A 19,094-nucleotide genomic window follows, 5' to 3' on the forward strand; every position below is an offset into this window, starting at 1 on the left:
CCATCAGTCATAAGAAAACTGAGTTTTCGATGCTATTGATTCTATCTTACAAGCAGTGTTATTTCCAAAAGGAGGGTAAGACCAACAATGCTTTTGGCAAAGGTGGGCACAGACTTTCCATATACTGTACAGATAGTACTGCATCTACCTACTCTTCTATGCTTTCTTCTCCTTCAAACAAGAATCACTTCTTTGTAATCTGGATGTAATTACAGCCAGTTTACTTTTATTTCAATGCTTCTCTCTTGTCCAGACACCAAAAAAGTAATGAGTCAGTAGACTCTAGAATCAACAAAAAGAAATAAGATGGCTCAATGGTATATCAGCAATGCTTGGCCCCCAAATGCTTCCTTTAGCATATAATTTTTCAGACCCTATACAAAGTACAGGTACTAAAATTCAAGAGCACACAGGAAAGACAGTAAGTAACCAAGGATTATGTTGAAGTCTTTTCCTACTCTACTATTTTTCCCTAATATATCTTGCAATCAAACTGAGTTTAAGTACAGTAGAACTTCATCAATAAAATGCTTCATTACTACAGGGTTAAATTATTCTAAGTGAAGCTAAATTCCCTGAAATATAAAAATTACATACTAACCAAAGCCTACTGTTAATATGATTTACCTTGAAAAATACTATTCTGGTCTTCCAAAACCAAAGGATTCCTCTCAATTCATAATTTGCAAAATACTTCATGATCAGTAAAGAACTTACGTCCACTGAAGCAAAAACAAACCGAAAAACAGACTACCTGAAAGAACACACTAAAAGTTAGCAAACCTTTTTGAGATGATCAAAGACTTTGCCACTAAAAGGGTCACAGATATAAAGTGATCTATCATTCTCCTTCATTTTCAATGCCTCTTCTTCTGTAATAATCTGAAGATATTCTTCTGATTGGAACTCTTTCATTGACTGAAAGAAAAAGTAAGAATGCATATGAAATAATTCACCTGTATTTATGTCCTATGAACTCTATCTTTAAAATCCATCTCAAAACCAGCCTTTCTCCTATCGAAAGGAACCGTCATCTCTCACTAGACCTGTGCAGAAGTCTCCAAAGTGGTTCCTTCTCCCTCCCTTCCCCTAAATCTATTCTCTACCCAGCAGCTGGTAATCTTTTTAACAATACAAAAAAGGTCATGTCACCCTGTTAAAAACCTCCAGTGGGGCTTCCCTGGTGGCGCAGTGGTTGAGAGTCCGCCTGCCGATGCAGGGGACACGGGTTCGTGCCCCAGTCCGGGAAGATCCCACATGCCGCGGAGCGGCTGGGCCCGTGAGCCATGGCCGCTGAGCCTGCGTGTCTGGAGCCTGTGCTCCGCAACGGGAGAGGCCACAACAGTGAGGGGCCCATGTGCCGCAAAACAAACAAACAAACAAAAAACCTCCAGCAGCTTCCCACCACACTCAGAATAAAATCCACGTTTCTTACAATTGCCTATAAGACTGTAGAGTCTGGCCCCTGCCTGTCTCCCCACACTTACCTTCTTCCTCTAATCCCTTTTGCTCACTCTTCCCTAGCCACTCCTGCTTTCTTTTGCAACCTAGAACAAACTAAGCATGACCTCATTTAGAGGTTTTACTCTTTTTCCCGCTGCCTGGAATACTCTTCCCCCCAGGAATTCACCTGACTTACCTTACTTCAACCACATCTGCTCACATGTCACTTCCTCAGAGATGCCTTTCCTTATCATCCTTTTCTAAAATATTCTTTCCCTATCCCTCTAGTGTATTTTATGAAGAAAAATAACATAGATAGTATACATATACATACACACACACACACACACACACACACACACACGTATACACATACTGTTTTTGTCTCTCTCCCTTCTAAGAATGAAAATTTCATGATCTAACTTGTTTGCCAAAATATCCTGGCTCCCAGTAAACACTCGAATATTTTCTGAACAAATTTTGAAGTCCTTACATTAAATACTTAGGGTGATCCTTTTAAAACGATTAAGTCAGATCATGTTACTCTTCCGATTAAAAGCCCCCAGTGGCTCTCCATCTCACTGGAAGAAAAAGCCAAAGTCTTTACCATGGCCCACAAGGCCCTTCATGACCTCCTTTACTCTTACTCTCTAAAGCACACCTTAGCATTCTTTACACCTCCCTTCTTCACTACACTACAGCCACACTAAAGCAGGACAGACACCACAAGCACTTTCCCAGGGCTTGTGTATGATTATTTCCTCTGCCTGAAACCCTCCTCTGCAGATATCCATATGGCTCATTTTCTCACCTCCTTCAAGTATACTCAAATATCATCTTCTCCATAAAGTCTACCCTGATCACACTCCATTTAAAGTAAATTGTAACTTTCCCTTCTCCCCCAACAAACAACCTCCAGAACACCTTAACCTGCTTTGTTTTTCTCTTCCCATAGCACGTGGCACCTTTAACATTACAGTTTACTCATTTATATGTCTGATTAATGTCTATTTCCTCCAGCTAGAATAGAATGTAAGCTCTGAGAAAGTATGGATATTTGCCTGATCTCATCACTGATATATCCCAAGTACTAGAACAGTGCTTCTTAGATGATGGACATTCAATAATTGTTTGCTCAATGAATGAACTTTAAAGAAAAACCTGCTACAACAGTATTCCTTAAACTTTAACGTACACAGGATCTTGTTAAAAAGCAGATTCCAACTGGTAAGTCTGAGTTGGGGTCCAACTCTCAGGCCATGGTGATGCTACTGTGGTCTGTGAGTAGCAAGGCTCTACACTACCTAGATAATATAATACTGTACATAATGAGACATAGTTAACAATTAACAACAACAAAAATGAAGTGTAACCAATATAGGACTGACTCAAATTTTTTCAACACACAAAGGTCTATGGTTAGTAGACAAAAGAAAACAATTTCCAAGAATAGTAGGTCCATCACTGTCAATAGAAATGTCATTAAAGATTTCAAGCCCCCCAAAATACAGTGATATACTAATATCAATTCAAAACTGTGTAACAATGAGATACTTATGAATGTAGACTACAGTAAAACTATCATGAAAATAAAATAACTATGACTAAGACAAAAAGGCCTAATAAATCAAAAACACTAAAAACAAGAAAATGAATTCACAGCATCAAACAAGACATTTTCAAGTAGTCTTACCTCAAGAGCTTTAAAAAAACATTCAGAATTGTCTGAAGACTTTAAAAACTTCACAAAAAGCGGTTCTTTATCATTGTGGGACATTTCTGAACTGTCAAAATAAAGGAACCATGAACAAGAACAAAAACACATTACATATTAAGTTAAATGTTTTAAAGCACCTATTCTTCTGCGAAGACAAGAATGCCACAGCACAAACATTCCGGCCTTGCCCATGAATTCGTCCATTACGATTTGTAACAAACAATGAAATGTGGGCACAATCAAGGAAAAAGATGACAACACCAATCCTTGCAAATCAGAGAACGAAATTAATGTACACTAAACTGAATATATCTAGGACCTTTGCTCTGGGGCTAAGTCCCCTAAGCCAATAGTCATTCAATTGCATTATGCTTAAGGATGCTCAGAACGAATCGGTCCCTGTGGGTATCCGCGGCCCTCGAGGTAGGTTCAGCCCTCAATAAACGGACTTCAAACATAAACATGAAAGCCAGCCAGCAAAGTCAGGCGCCTAAAAGGCCGGACGCTCTAGCTCCCCAGGTCCCAGGGAAAGGCCCAGCTCTCGGTCCAGCCGCAGTTACTCCCTCTCCGGCGTCTAAGTCCTATCCGCCGGTCCAGGGGCCGGTTACAAGGTCCGGAAACCAGGGCTCGGAAGGCCAGAGGCAGCACCACGACCCCCAGCGGGGCGGCGGGAGGGAGCTGGGTCCTTACTCCGAGCCTCACTCACCTCGGTGGAGCCTGGGAGTCTCCAGGCGGCGAGTGGGGGGCCCCGCGGCCCGTGGGACGGCGGCTGGGGTCGGGCGCCAGCCCGGCGCACAACCGCCGCCCCCTGCGGCGCCCCCGGCCCTAGCAAGCGCAGACCCGGAAATTGCCGAACCGCGACCCAACTTTCGCGCCAGCCGCGCGGACGCGCCCGCCCCTTCCGGCGGAAGTGACGCCACCGCAGTTGCGAGAGGAGGGCGGAGACGTAAGGCTGCGGGGGTGGGTGTGGCGCGTGGCGCGCTGGGCCGGGGGCAAGGGGTACCAGGAGCGTTGAGGTCGGAGCCTCGAGGTGGGAGCCTAGCGATCAGGGCTCGCAAGAGCGGGCTTGTGCTCCGCTGGGAGCTGGCCAAGCGCCCACGGCTAGCGGGTGGGGCCGCAGGCCAGTTCCTTAGAGGAGGCCCTAGCACATCAAAAATTATAGGCAGGAAAAAGGTTTCTTTAATAAATATTTTATACTGAGAAACCATATATTATCATCCAAAACAACTCTGTGAGTCAAATGGTGGTATCTCCATTTTACAGATGTAAAAACTGAAGCTTAGGGAAGGTATATGACGGGTTCAAGTTCACAGTAAGTGGTAGAATTAAGACTGCATCCAAGTCTTTTTGATTCCATGGACTGGCGGACTGGATTCTTTTTCCTCCAGTATAGTACGAATGTACCCACCAGCTACCACAGCCAAGAGGTCTAAAGGGAAGAAAGATGTCAGGATGACGTGAATTACACACCTGGTGCAAAGGGGTCTTTGCCAACTTCTTCAGGAGTGCCACACCACCCCCTTCAGTGAGCATCTCATTTTCTTTCTCTGTAATTCCCCGAGTGTTGGGCAGATTCTGGGATGGAACCTAATGTTCAAATAGCACAGGTCAGGGGAGAGGAGGTGAAATAGGACTGCAGGATCTCCGCTTGTTGATGGCCAATGACAAACTGCTTAGTTAGCGTTTTTCCTCATTTTATTCTTGACTACTGAGATTGAGAAAATCAGGACTTGAGTAATGTGACAGTTTCATGACCTGTACTTCAATTGTTTTTAGTGTCTCAAGATGGCAAAGATCAGCAGTGTGTGAGTGAACACATCTGTGGAACGTGAGTCAGAATCAGTAACACTGAGGCTCAAAGGTAAAGGCCTGTTGTCAGGGAGGAAGTGAGGAAAGCCTTACAAATAAACCAAAGTTAGTAGAGTTGTTAAACAAAAAAGAGAGAGAGAGATGACACTGCCGCAGTCCATCGTGAAGGAGCAGGTCTGTCGTGGGGCATGTCACAGCGGACAGAGGGCTCCTGCTTGGACTGCTTCTGCTCGCTCTGCTCGGCAGTCCTCTAGAACATGCGCATCGCTGGCCACATCACGTACATGGGCAAGTGAGGCTCAGGGACGGTGTGACTTGCCCAGGGCCACACAGCCGGGAAGTGGCTGCACCTGGGTTTGGGCAGAGGTGCCGTGACTGGAGACCCCTGCCCTTCCTGACCCACCGCAGTGCTCCCTGTCACATACTGCCACCCATGTCTGCACTGGGGCAGGAGCCCGTTCCAGACATTTCTGGGGCCCAGTGGATGCCTCAGAGGGGGAGGAGGGGAGTCATAGATGCTGCTACTGAAGAGGAGGAGGATGAAGATGAAATCAGCCCTTTAGCTTTTAGTGGCTGGCTTTGAATAGCTGGGGAATGACTTCCTCTTCAGACTAGGAGACCAGGTGACGAGTTTTCCCATCCGTGTCTCCACATGGGCAGAGAGGTTCTGTGTCTGTCCCTGAGGTACCTAGTCTTGGGCATTGGCTAGAGCAGTGGTTCTCTAGGTAGTGTGGTGTCTGGACCAGCGGCATCAGTGTCGCCTGAGAACTTGTTAGATGTGAGCGTTCTTGAGTCTGACTGCAGGTCTGCTGGGGTCTGGGATGGGGCCGCTGCTCTGTGTTTTAACAAGCCCTCAGGATGATTCTGATGCATATTAACGTTTGCTTGAATAGCAGTCCCTTAGGGAAAGGTGAAAATGGTTATATGGGTTGTGGTCCATGAAGATATTGGTGACCGCGGGGAATAGTTGTGATGTGTCCTCAGGCAGCTGCCTGTGAAGTTGGGGTCTGGGCATTAACTTCCCCCTTCCTTCCCTGTTTCCTTGGCACCTCTGTCACCTACAGCCAGTCACTCCAGACCCTGCTTGGAGTAGAATTAAAGGGAACTTTATGTGTTTGTAAAATGAAAAAATACAGGAAACAAATATGACAAAATAGTTACTTCTAAAATATGGATGGTGGGAATATGAGTATTTCTTGTTATGTTTTGCTACGTAAGATTTCTGAAAACTAGAACATAAACTAAAAGTAGATTTTTTTTCAGGGATAGGGTTTTAGATTTGTTTCCAGTGCTGTAAATGAATAAATATGTACAAATAAGGGGATGTATAATTTTAAAATGAGATTAGTAAACCATCTTTCTTGCTGCAGAAATAGTCTTTGCAGTGGCAAAATACTTATTTAAATTGTTGTCTTCAGTACCTGGAAGGTAGAACATAGGCCTACTGAGTCCGCTGAAGTGTTGGGAAGAGGAGGTAAAATAGAATGTTAGTGGCGCGTGTTGTTTGCTATTGGCTGCATTTAATTAGGCATTATAAGAAAGTGGTAAACTCAGGGAAGAACTGGCTTGTTTGCAAGCAAAAAATAAAAGGAATTAAAAAGTCCAAAACTGGCGATTTGCAGGGTTGGAAAAGCTGGCTGCATCTAGGCTCTAAAAGTGAGAGAGAAACCCAAGAGAGGTTTTCCAGAACAAACGTACATTACAACCCATCCACGTGGAAAAGACCTAGTTAAGAGTGTGGTCCTCCCACCCAAGCTGGGTAGGCACCATTAATTGAGAGAGAAAGGTTTGGGGCCAAGGATAGCAATCAAGCATGAAAATTAGTCCAGGAGAGAACTGTGGTGTGGCAGCTACTGTAGGGGAGCAGCTCTGCCATGGCTTCCTGGCAGACGTGCACACATCCATGCAGGCTAAGGTTGGGATTGCAGCATATGTGAGCCAAAACACTCTGTGATCCTGCAGGAACATGAGAGGATGGAGACCACCTCCCACTTGTCTTCCTGCCTCCCCCGGAAGGCTGTCATCAGATAGTTTCTCATCACCTCCCAGATTCTGATGAAGTGTGGGGCTTTCTGCACCACTCCCCTCAGAATAGAGCTACAGAATATAAAACGACTTAGCTACCATCTAGATTTGGCTCCCCAGTGATGGGGTTTCCCACAACTCAAGTTGCAGCCACCAGCCCCTTCAGTGTCATCCTTTTTGGTGTGTGGGTAAGGACCCAGGGAGCTGGCACCTTTGGCTTCTTCCTTTTTGCTATCTATGGAATAATAAACGTGTCTCATGTATCTTCACCAGCCTCATCAGTCAGGCCTTGCCCTTGACCTTGTCTTGTATGTGTGAAACTGACTGGGAGCAAATAGATCTGAAGGTTACTAAGGTTCTGAAGGTTCATTGTTTTGTGAAGAAAACCAGAAATCCGGAGTATTCAAACTTTGTACAACCTTCAAGCTTGCATAGTCAGAAGTGGGTGAAAAGTCATACAGCCCCCACGGAGCACAAGCTCCTCAGTACCCCGTCCAGACCTGGCTAGAGAGGATAATATTGATAGAAAAGGAAGACCATCCCAGAGGGAGGGGCCAGGGACCTTGGAGAGCAATGAGCAAAGGAACTGCTTTCAGAGAGCAGAACCTGGATCTAATCAGGCAGAGGAACCACCCAATGCCTGCCCAGTAGGACTTCAAAGTTAATGCTGAACAGCAACAGCTAGGAGTCTCCCCTCCTTCCCTTTCTGAAAAGGAATTTTATTGTAATTATTCTGTCCCTGCTCCACCATTGTATATCAGGTATGCGACTGGGTCAGGGTGAGGGGTGGGCAACAACTGGTCTTGTTAGTCCATATGTCACTGGACCATCCCGTGGACTCTGGCTGAGACTGTGTAGCAGATCCTTAGTATCCCATACATATCCCCTCAGCCTTACCACTCACAGACATATTGGGAAACTTCCAGTTGCCAGCACCTGCATTCCTTTGCATGAAGCCATTCTCTGACACCAGCAGTCTGCTTAGCCACCTGCACAGTATCCCAGAAGGCAAGGGGATTTATGACCCATGGGAAAAAACCCTCAAACAATGACTGACAGGAGTTCGTGTATAAAGACTCTTGTTTGCAAGCCTCTTAATGGGATATTCTACCCTGGCTCCCAGAGTTTCCCCAGTGGAATTAAGCCCCAGTCTCCACAGTGATAACTGACCTGTCAGTACATCCTTTGGATGCCTTCTTATCCCTGTCTCCCTTCCCCATTCTCTAACCTTTGTTTCTTCACTTACCAAATAAAACATTTAGAAAGGCTTGTCTAAAAGTGTGCTTTCTGGGGAAACTCAAACTGAGACAAAAGACCCAAGGCATGCGGTCCTCTTTGATAGTGTGTGTTGTTGCTGGGACAAAGTTGCCCAAGCCAGGGATTCCAGTTCCCATCCTATTTGCATCTCCGTGGGATCGTGTGACTGAGTTATAACCAATAGAATATAGGTAGAAGTGATGTTTAGCACTTCCAGGCCTGGCTCATGGAAACTTCTCGTACCGCCTTACACAATTCCTTATTCTAGATGTCAATACACAAGGCAATCTTGGAAACCACATGTTGAAAATGGCAGAGCATCTCTTAGCCTGGATCTCTGAATGACTGACCAGAGCTATGAAGGTGAACTCCCCATCCCTGCCTCTCCAACCAAACAAGACCACTGTTGCCATCTGGGTTTTATATTAGCAAGAAGCCAACTTCCATTATGTTAAACCATTGAGATCAGGAGTTTCATCTGTTATGTCAACTAGCACCAACCTAATCAATTCTGAAGTTGCCAGGGTTTAAACAAATGTGCTGCCACTTCAAAAACTGTTTTTATTACCACAAAGGCCCTTGGAAAGAGGAAAGTGAAACTGCTTCAGAGACAAATGCCAGAGGCCACATGGGGAGAGCTTGGACTTGGAAGTAGGCTGCCTAGTTTGATTGCCAGCTCTGACATGTACTGGCTGTCTGACCTTCGGCAAGTAACTTAACCTCTCTGTACTTTGCTTTCTTCCTGTATGAAATGAGGATGACAATAGCACCTACCTTATGGAGTTGCTATAAATTAATATCTGAAAAGCACTTAGCTCAGTGCCTCGCACACAGTTAATGATAAATTCACAAATTCCTAATTTTCCAAAGGCCATAATGAAGTCTTTAACTTGTTTCCTACAATACAATCTCCTAACCTCCTGCTCTGCTGTTAGAGAGATTGTGCCAAAACAACAGAGATGGCTTTAGGACTATGGATGTCCTTCCTTTGCAATATGACTTTGTTCCGGTACACAGGAATTTTCCAGAGTTTGCTCCACTCAGAGGTCAGAGGGCATCTTGGTCTATTGGATTTAGGCTGTGTTAGCTTTAGGTAGATCATTAACCTTAGGAGCAATGCTCACCTCTTGACCCTATTTGATTTTTGTCCACAGGCCTACAGAGAAGATTGTTCAACCTCCTTTTGAGTCAATCCTTTACATGCATTTATTCATAATAATTATCATATATTTGATCTTTTTTTTTTGAGTCTTATACCAGGCACTGTTTTCCAACCTAGGGTTAGCATGCTGAACCAGAAGAATGTGGTCTCTGCCCTCATAGACCCTATTTCCTTTCAAAGGTATGAATAAATGAGGAGTTAGAGCAGTTGTGAGCACAATAACTTGTAAAATTCATTCATTCAGTAACAATATACTAGAATCTTCAAAAATAAAGATTAAAAATTAGTAGTTAATGTCCTCATTTGTGCTTCTGTAATGGTGAAGTAGCTTGTTCAAGAACTGTGCTCTTGTTGAGCACATCTAGATGTGGATAAAGCACCAGAAAACCTATTTAAGAGCATTAGACATTAGAGGTGCCAAATTTCTGGAAAAGGGAAGGGGTAACCCAGGGAGGTGAGATGACATTCTGCAACCACATTTCCTTGGGGGAATTTCCCACTTCCTGGTACAAGGTAAGAGGTATCTGGTTTTGCCTGAGCAGAGGGCTACTGCTAGCAGAGCTTTGGCAGTCTCACGGCTGGAAAAACACAAGTGGAGACAAGATCCCAATGAGAAGAGAGGTGCAGAGAACTAAGCCGATAAATGACCAGTTCTCCCCTTAAGATATTTGGCACAATTTGAAGTTCCGTGGAAAGGGAGGCAAAAAATATAATTCCACACCTTAGAGAGGGCCCAAAGAATATACCAGGTGTATTAGTTTCCTATTGCTGCTGTAACAATCACCACAAATTAAGTGGCTTAAAACAACACAGATTTATTATATTACAGTTTTGTAGGACTAAAGTCTGAAATGGGTCTCACTGGGCTAAACTCAAGTTGTCAGCAGGGCTGCTCTCCTTTCTGAAGGCTCCATAGGAGAACCCATTTTCTGGCTTTTCCTGCTTTAGAGCTGCTCACGTTTCTTGGCTCATGACTGCAGCCCCATTCCATCTTCAAAGCCAGCAACTGCAGGCTTTCTTTGCCTTATTCAGACACTAACCCTTCTGCTTCCCTCTTCCACATTTAAAGGACCCTTGTGATTACATTGACCCTCACAGATAATTTAGGATAATCTCTTTATTCCCAAATTGCCTGGCTAGCAACTTTGGTTCCATCTGCAACGTTAATCCTCCCTTGCCATGTAGCATAACATATTCACAGTTTGTGGGATTAGGACATGGATGTCTTTGGGGGGCCATTTTTCTGCCCACCACACCAGGCTTTCAGTGGGTAGGCATAGGAGCCTATCAAAACTGCAGGCTAGTCTTGATTCAGCCAAACCTCAATTGGATGAAAGTGATTAGTCCCCATTTTATCTTCTTAGTAGAATAAAAGGGTGAAAAAGGTGGAGAATTTCATTTGAGAATTGGAATCTATGAAGAAGAAATAAAAATGGAAATTCTAGCAGTGAAAAAGGCAATCGTTCCACTAAAGATGCAAGAAAAAGTGTCTTTGCACTTGTGGCAGCCAAGACTGAATGGGGGAATACAGGAATTACAAAACCATGGAAAGAGAATTTTTGCAACTCAGAAAGAACATTCTATACAGCAAAGAGCCTGTTTTACTCCCCCTAAAAAGTCTGAAATTTGAGTTTACATGAAAAAGGCAATAATTTATGTTAATTTCTCATTAAGTAGATTTAACAATACAATAGATGCAAAGAAGAGAGGATTAGTAAACTGAAAGTTAGTTTAATATAAAATATCCAAACTGAAACACAAGGAAAAAAATGGAAATACATAAAAAGGCATGATACATGTGTGCATTTGAAAAAGATTACTACAGGGACTTCCCTGGTGGTCCAGTGGGTAAGACTCCACGCTCCCAATGCAGGGGGCCCCGGTTCAATGCCTGGTCGGGATACTAGATCCCGCACGACGCACCTGAGTCTGCACGCCGCAACAAAGATCCCGCACGCGGCAACAAAGATCCCATGTTCCGCGACTAAGACCAGCCAAAATAAATAAATAAATATTTTAAAAAAGGGATTACTACACATACAATTATAGTTGTAGAAGTAGAATCAACAGAATAGGCAGGAGGGATATTTAAACAAACAATGGCTGAGAATTTTCCAAAGGTGATTAAAAAAATTAGCCCAAACCTTCACAGCTAGGGTAAAATCACACTTAGGCATATGATGGTCAAACCAAAGAACATGAAGAAGATAAAGGGAATATTTTAAAAGCAGCCAGAGGAAAAAGACAAATTACCTTCAAAGGAACAACAGTTGACCTCAGTTGACTTCTCAACAGAAATTATAGACAAAAGAACACAATACAGTGACATTATTAAAGTTATGGAAGAAAAGAACAAACTCTACAAACTGTTAGTTAAAAACATTAAAAATCCTGAGAAAATGCTCTGCCAGAAGATTTGCACATTAAAAACAGGTGAGCCAAATAGAAAACAAATATAAGGTGTCAGATAACACTCTAACATATCAGTAATTACATTAAATGTCAACAAACTATATGCCAATTAAAGTCTAAGATTGTCACATGGAGTTTTTAAAATATATGCTGCTTGTAAAAGACACACTTTAAATATAAGGACACAGAAACACTGAACACAAATGGATTAAAAAATATATGATGCATACAATAGCCAGAAGAAAGCTGGTGTAACTACCCCAATATTACACAAGACTCTAAAGCAAGAAACATTACTAGAGATAAAAAGAGGCACTTCATAATGATTAGAATTATAAAGGGAATAACCTAACAGTAAGCTATCACAATCTCAAATATGTATGTACTCAAAAACATAGTTTTAAAATATATAAAGCAAAGGTCAGCAGCGTTAAAACAAGAAATAGACAAATCCACAATCATAGTGGGGAACACGCTTCTCTCCAGTGCTAATAGAAAAATCGGATTAAAACAATTATAGAGCTGAACAACACAATTTTCAATGTGTGTGTTGAACAACCTTCACAACCTTCAGCATATTTCAAAAGACTGAAATCATTCTGTATGTTATCGTACCATAGTGGAACTCAGTTAGGCATAAATAACAAAAGATAACCAGGAAATTGAAAACACTGGAAATTAAGCAGTACATTTCTAAATAAACTATGAGTTAAACAAGAAATCACAATGAAAATTGGAATATATTTTGAATTAGAATATATATTTGAATATATTTTAGATAATCATAAAGATATAATAATATATCAAGAAAAAGGAAATTTGGAGCCTTCAATGCATATATTAGAGTAGAAGAGAGGCTGAAAATCAATGATCTTAACTTCCTTTTATAAAATCCAGAAAAAGAACAAAGCCCAAAGAAAGTCAAGAAAGCAGAAATCAACAAGTGAATTTACCATAGAGAAAATCAACAAAGCCAAAAGTTGGCTCCTTATGAAAATTAATAAAATAGGTAAAACCTTGGCAATACTAATCAAGAAAAAGGAGAAAACATAAATTACCAATATCAGAAATGAGAAAGAAAATTATAGCAAGGATCCTCCACACATTAAAAATGTATAAGAGCTTCCAGGTTGGTGAACACTTTCACGTGCTGGGAGGATGGTGCATCCCAGTTTCTCAGGGACAGAAGCTCCTGTAACAGGACCCTTCCAGACCTCACCAATGAACCTCTTCATCTGGTCATTCATCTATATCCTTTATAATAAACTGGTAAACAAAAAATGAATAAAGATAATATTGTGCACAACTTTACATCAATAAATTTGAAATTTAGATGAAATGGGTAACTTTCTTGAAAAACTTAGCAATACCAAGACTTGAAGAATCAGAATATCTGAACATTTCTTTAGCTATTAAAGAAATTTAATCTGGAATTGAAAACCTTTCCACCAATAAAACTCTAGACATGGGTGTCTTCACTGAGATATCAAGACTTATTATAAAGTTACAGAGACTGAGACAGATATAAGTGGAAGGGTTGATATATAGCTTAGTGGAACAGAGTGGAGAGTCTAGAAACACATAGACAGTTACCTGATTTTTGACAAAGTTTATACTAAAGTGCAGTAAAAAAAGAATTATCTTTCAAGTAAATGGTGCTGGGTCAACTGGGCACACATATGGAAGGAGAAATGAATACAGGCTTCTATCCCATACCATTCACAAATATCAGTTCCAAAAAGATCTAGGCCATGTGCCTTAGCCTTGTCTTCTATGACATCATGCTATAGCTCACTAAGTTATTCAGTTTATAACTGTAGTTATATAGCACAAATTACAGGGTCTATACATCATTTGTTAAATTCCAGGAGACCTACTGAGTGAATATTTGGGGCAAAAAAATGTCATGTTAAGAAAAGTCATCCACTTCTTTTAACCTAATTTCTCGTTCACATGAATGGAAAATAAATGTCTGTGTTTTTTAAAAAAAATCAATTCCAGGTGGATTCTAGATCTAAATGTGAGGGGTAAAACTATAAATCTTCTAGAAGGAAACATAAGAGAATATTTTCATGAAGTTGGGACAGGCAAAGATTTCTTAAACAGTTTACAAAAAGTGCTAAACATAAAGGAAAATGTTGAAATAGGACTCAGAAATATATAAAACTTCTGTTTATTAAAAGACACCATCAAGAGAGTGAAAGAAAACCCATAAAATGGAAGAAGATATTTGAAATACATATGTCCTTCACAGTTCTCATATCTAGAATAAATAAAGAACTCCTACAACATAAAAAATGTGAAAATAATCCAATAAAAAATAGGTATATCACAAAAGAAGATATCTGAATCACCAATAAACATGTGAAAAAGTGTTCAACTTTATTAGTCATCAGGGAAATTAATATTAAAACTACAGTGAACTTCATCATATGCTCCAGGAGAGTTAAAATTAAAAAGTCAGCCCAAACCAAGGGTTGACAATGATGTGAGGCAACTGGAACTTTCATACGCTGGTGGGAGTGGGAGGAGAGTGGGAAGTGTACGACTACTTTAGAAACAGTGTGGCAGCTGAACATGAAAGCTGAACATAGGCACATGCTGAGATTCAGCAATCGTGCCCTTGCGTGTATAATCAACAGAAATGCAGACACATGCTCACCAACAGACACGTACAAAAATGTTCACAGCAGTATTACCTCATAATAGCCTCAAATTGAAAAACAAAAAACCCCAAATGTCCATCAATAGTCATTGATATATTCACTATTGGAATACCACCCAGTAATGAGAATGAACAAATTACAGTATATGAAACAGCATGGTTGACTGTCATGAATATTACATTTGGACAAAGAAGCAAGACAGAAAACAGTGCTTACTTTATGATTCCATTTGTGTGAAATACAAAAACAGGTGAAACATCTGTGGTGTTTGAAATCAGAATAATGGTTACTTTTGATCACTGGTGATTCTAAGGTGGATGAGGGGGCTCCTAGGGAGCTGGTAATATTCTCTTTATCTGAGTGCTGGTTACATGGGTGTGTTCATGCCGTGTTAATCCATAGGTTGTACACATGATGTGTACTTTTTATATGTACGTATAAGTTCAATAAAAGGTTCACATTAAAAAGATATAAATCCCTTTTTCTCTAGATTAAAAAGAAGAAGAGACTGCTATGCTCATTTTCAAAAATTCTAAAGATCAAAGGATTCCTTGAGTGGAAGGAGACACAGAAGTAGCTGAGTCCCAACGTGGAATCTCTGACCTCTAGTGTCTTTGGCATGGGGAGGCAGCAGGTGGCCTTCAGGACTTTGTGTCACCATCACAGCAGGCCCAGAGTAAGGGTTTACACCATAGCAGTCTCTGGGACAAACCCTGTGCCAAGAACCCCCTGATGAGTGTCTCACCAAGGAGGGGACATGTTCATCCTTTCCTTTGAGATGGTGTTCAGCAGATTGCTGGTCTAGAGGTTGCTTTAATCTCTGACCAGAAATATGCTGGCTATTTCCAGCTCATGAGCATATGGGATGTGGTCTCAGGGACCCTGACAGCCTCTCTGCACAGCACGGACCTTGTGTGACTGAGGCTCCTAAGCCTTTCTCTGTGCCCTCCAGCTGGTCTTACTCCAAAGCCCAGACGGTCACCTTGAAAGCTGACCAGATGTGAGAGGTCCCCTCCTCACTCTATCCTGTCCCTAGTTATCTGGCACATAGAGACAATACATTTCTTGAATTGAAAACTCAACTTAGCTGGCTAGAGGTGGTGTGAAGGGGGAGAGAATGGGGACAATCTCCCATTAGTTTTCCAATGATGGTGATGTCTGTAAGATACGGAAGGAAGAGGATACATTTGTTTACTTTGAGGTATATGTGTGAGAGAGAGAGAGAGAGAGTGTGTGTGTGTGTGTGTGTGTGTGTGTGTGTGTGTGTGTGTGTAAGAGAAGGGGAGGAGAGCCCAGGTTTGTGTATAATAGTCTCATGCCTTTGACCTTGTGAATTCTGTGACTTACAACCTCTTCCTACTCCCTCAGGACTATCTCTGGCCTCAGTGGAAGTCAGGGTTAATCTCTGACAGAGGGAAGAACTTTTCATAATTTTGGTAGGAGCTGAAACAAACAACAGTATTTCCTTAGCAAAGATTCACCTTTTGCGCGCAAGAAGAGGGGGGCAGAATAAAGAGTTATGGTGGGCTAAAATAATAAACTGTTTAAATTCAATTATAATACATTCTTACAGTCTTAAGACTCAGTTTTGAGGATGCTTTATTAGATGAGTCTTGGTTTGTGGTTTGAATTACTATATTGCCAGTCCTAATACTTAACTTGAGAGAAAGTCTACTTAAAATGTATCCAGGGCAAAAGACTTGAACAAGAGGGCATTTAAATAGCTAATAAGCATATAAAGATACTCAACCTCATTAGTCATCAGAAAAAACTCAAAATTATGGTGCAAAACCAACAACACTCCCAGCAAAACAGTAAAAATGTGGAACAGCCAAACTCTTGTACTCTTAATGTGGGAGTGGAAATTGGTTCAACCACTTGGGAAAAGTGTTTGGCAGTATCTATGAGTTGAACATATGCCTACTTTATTACCAAGCAGTTACTCTCCCAGGAAAATATCCTGCAGAAATGTATACCTGTGTGCAGGAAAAGACATGTACTAGGATGTTCACAGCAGCACTCACTATAAGAGCCCACTAGAAACCACTATCATCAACAGGCAGGATAAATAGCAAGTCCTGCATATACAATATGGGGTCATATGCAACACCAAGATCTCCTGACGGGCAACTATACACAACAACATAGATGAATCTTACAAATGTAACCAGAAAGAAGTCAGATGCAACATTGTACATATTGTATGATTCCATCTCTGTAAAGTTAAACAATCAGCAGAATTAGTCTATGTTGCCAGAAGTCAAGATAATGGATATCTTTGTGGGGAGATGGGAAGTAATTGGAGGAGAGGCACCCCCCCACTCTGTTAACGTTCTGTTTCTTGATGTGGGTGCTGGTTACAGGGGTGTGCTCACTTGGTGATAATTGCTCAAGTTGTATACTTAGGATATGTTAAGTTTTATGTATGTTTATTACACTTCAAGAAAAATTTTGAAAAATCTAAATTCGGAAGACTTCCGCCAGGCAGAGCTCATAGACTTCAGGAGGATGGGGCTGCGGGCTGCACTGGTGAGTAGAAGCAGCCCTCCCAGGGTTCAGCGCTTCACCTGACCTCAGACTTCAGCCAGGGTTGCAGGAGACCGTGTCAGGGGGATTGGGGGTGGGGGAGGGACCCGGAGTGGGCAACCGAGACGCTTTTGGAGGAAGAGTCTGAGGATACCTGAAAATTGCGTTCAAAACGTTGTGTATGCGTGTGCACATGCTCTCCTGGGGTAAGGGTCCACAGTGTTCACCTAGTGGACCGCCCCTCAGTCCCGAAGAGTCTGTGTTGGAGACATCGAAGAGTTGCTTGTCTAGATGAAGGTCCAGGGGTCAAGGAACCCGCATTCCAGTAACTAACCTGGGGCCCTGGAGGTCACTCTCATCTTGGGCCTCGGCTTCTCTGTCCAGCGGGCTCCGGGGTTGCTGCGGTTCGTACCTCCGGGGTGCGGACTACTAGCCCGCGAGCAGAGATCCAGCCTCTCAGTTCCGGGCACTGGGCAGAGGTGCAGCCGCAGCGAGCCCCTGCGAGCTGTCTGGGAGAGGGGTGGGGGTGTGGCGAGGGCAATGGGCCGGAAGGGCGAACCCTTCGGAGGAGGCGGATCCGTCCCCTCGCGGGCAGATATAGTTGGCCGAGGCCCCGGGAGCCGGGTAGGAGTCACGCGCCGCCGAGGAGAATGAGGCTCGCGGTCTGCTCCGTGCTGTGCGCGGGGGTCCTGGGTGAGTGCGCACTGGGAGCCGCGTGGGGGGCCGGCCGTTTAGGATGGGACCGGGTGCCAGCCGAGGGTCAGCCAAGGCGGGACACTGCACTGCCTCGTCTAGGCGGCTTCGAAGCAACCCAGCGCCTGGCTGGCTCCAAAGTGCCTTCCACCGCCGGTGGTGCATCAGTGCACCTGACCAACTTTCGCCCTTGCAGAAACCCTGCAGGCTAGGGCAGGAGTTCGCAAACTCTGACCAGCCGACCAAATCCCGCCAGCTGCCTGATATACAGCCAAACGAGCTAAGAATGGGTTTTACATTTTTACATGTGTGAAAGAAAATAAAAAGAAAAATAGCTTGACACATAAGAATTATGTGAAATTCAAATGTCAGCGTCCATAAATAAAACTTCATTGCAACACGATCATGCTCATTCAGGTATTGTCCACGGCTGCTTTCAGGCTTTAAGGGCAGAGTGGAGAGTTGCCACAAAGACTGTATGGCCCACAAAACTAGTAATTTCCTAGCTAGCCCAGTACAGAAAAAGTTCATGACCCCTGGCCTGGAGGCTGTTCGTCCAGTTTACAGTGAAGGAAACAGGGTCAGAGGAGAGAAGGGATTTTTTCCGAGGGCTCAAGGACTATTATTAAGAGGGGGAGGGGCACATCAGGGAAGCTTGTCATGTCAGGTAGCTAACCAGAAGGATCTTTCCTGCTCTGAACTGTACAATGCCTCCCATCCCGACTACACACTAGGCAGGTGGAGGAATATAGGGCAGAAACAATCACCCTAGAATGGAATCCACCTGCCACTCGGTGCCATGTGACTGGGTGGTCCCTTGCCCTCCTCTCTGAGCTGATTTCCTCCTCAGTTCAGTAGAAATTACTTTTTCACAGCAAACACACAGTTGCTGTGAAAGTGACATGAAGTCATGTACCTAAGGGCAGAGCTGTAGGCACAAGTGAGTTATCACTGGAAAAAAAATCCTGCACGTAAATGTAGGGGGCCCCTTCCCGTGTTGGGGGACTGTCAGGGCTCTTGGCTGGGTAACCGTAAGGAAGGTAATGGTGCAAAGTCACTGACCTCATGCAGGTGGAGACCCCTGCTTGGCGGGACAACTGGGTTCTGTCCAGCCCTGATTCTGTCAGGTCTCAGGCTGTCTTAAATCATTTCTGGGGTAGGGTATCTAACATGGGGGGAGGCATAACCTGGGCTGAGCAGAAGAAGGCAGGAAAGGCAAGGAGTGCTTTCAGGGATGGGGGTGGCCCTCCTTGGCCCAGTGCTGCCACCTAGGGCCACACGGGGAGCTCTGATGGGGCTGGGGAAGGCTGGCAATGTTGCTACAGCTGTGGTCCAACTATGGCTGCAGAAAATCCAGAGTGCAGCCCCCTGGCCTCTCCCGTAT

General features: G+C 43.3%; 2 protein-coding genes across 4 annotated transcripts in view; one reads left to right on the plus strand and one right to left on the minus strand.

Moving 5' to 3' along the window:
- The window catches only part of TOPBP1 (DNA topoisomerase II binding protein 1), a 78,766-nt gene extending 74,718 nt beyond the window's left edge, over positions 1-4,048 (minus strand). The window contains exons 1-3 of one of the 2 annotated variants that reach the window (XM_032630538.1): positions 3,867-4,048; positions 3,137-3,227; positions 784-918 (exon numbers count right to left, since the gene is read on the minus strand). In XM_032630538.1, coding sequence (XP_032486429.1) covers positions 784-918; positions 3,137-3,220 — 219 coding nt within the window. In that variant the 5' untranslated portion in view covers positions 3,221-3,227; positions 3,867-4,048. Of the gene's footprint in view, positions 1-783; positions 919-3,136; positions 3,737-3,866 lie in introns of those variants that run through there. The other variant, XM_032630540.1, reaches the window with a different exon arrangement.
- A 13,580-nt stretch (positions 4,049-17,628) lies between these two features.
- Positions 17,629-19,094, plus strand: part of LOC116753531 (inhibitor of carbonic anhydrase) — a 40,351-nt gene continuing 38,885 nt past the window's right edge. For both annotated transcript variants that reach the window (XM_032631379.1, XM_032631380.1), the window contains exon 1: positions 17,629-17,710. In XM_032631379.1, the coding sequence (XP_032487270.1) occupies positions 17,668-17,710 (43 nt within the window). In that variant the 5' untranslated portion in view covers positions 17,629-17,667. The remainder of the gene's footprint in view (positions 17,711-19,094) is intronic.

The sequence above is a fragment of the Phocoena sinus genome, chromosome 4 (genome assembly GCF_008692025.1).
Source record: "Phocoena sinus isolate mPhoSin1 chromosome 4, mPhoSin1.pri, whole genome shotgun sequence".
In the NCBI taxonomy this organism is placed as follows: domain Eukaryota; kingdom Metazoa; phylum Chordata; class Mammalia; order Artiodactyla; family Phocoenidae; genus Phocoena; species Phocoena sinus.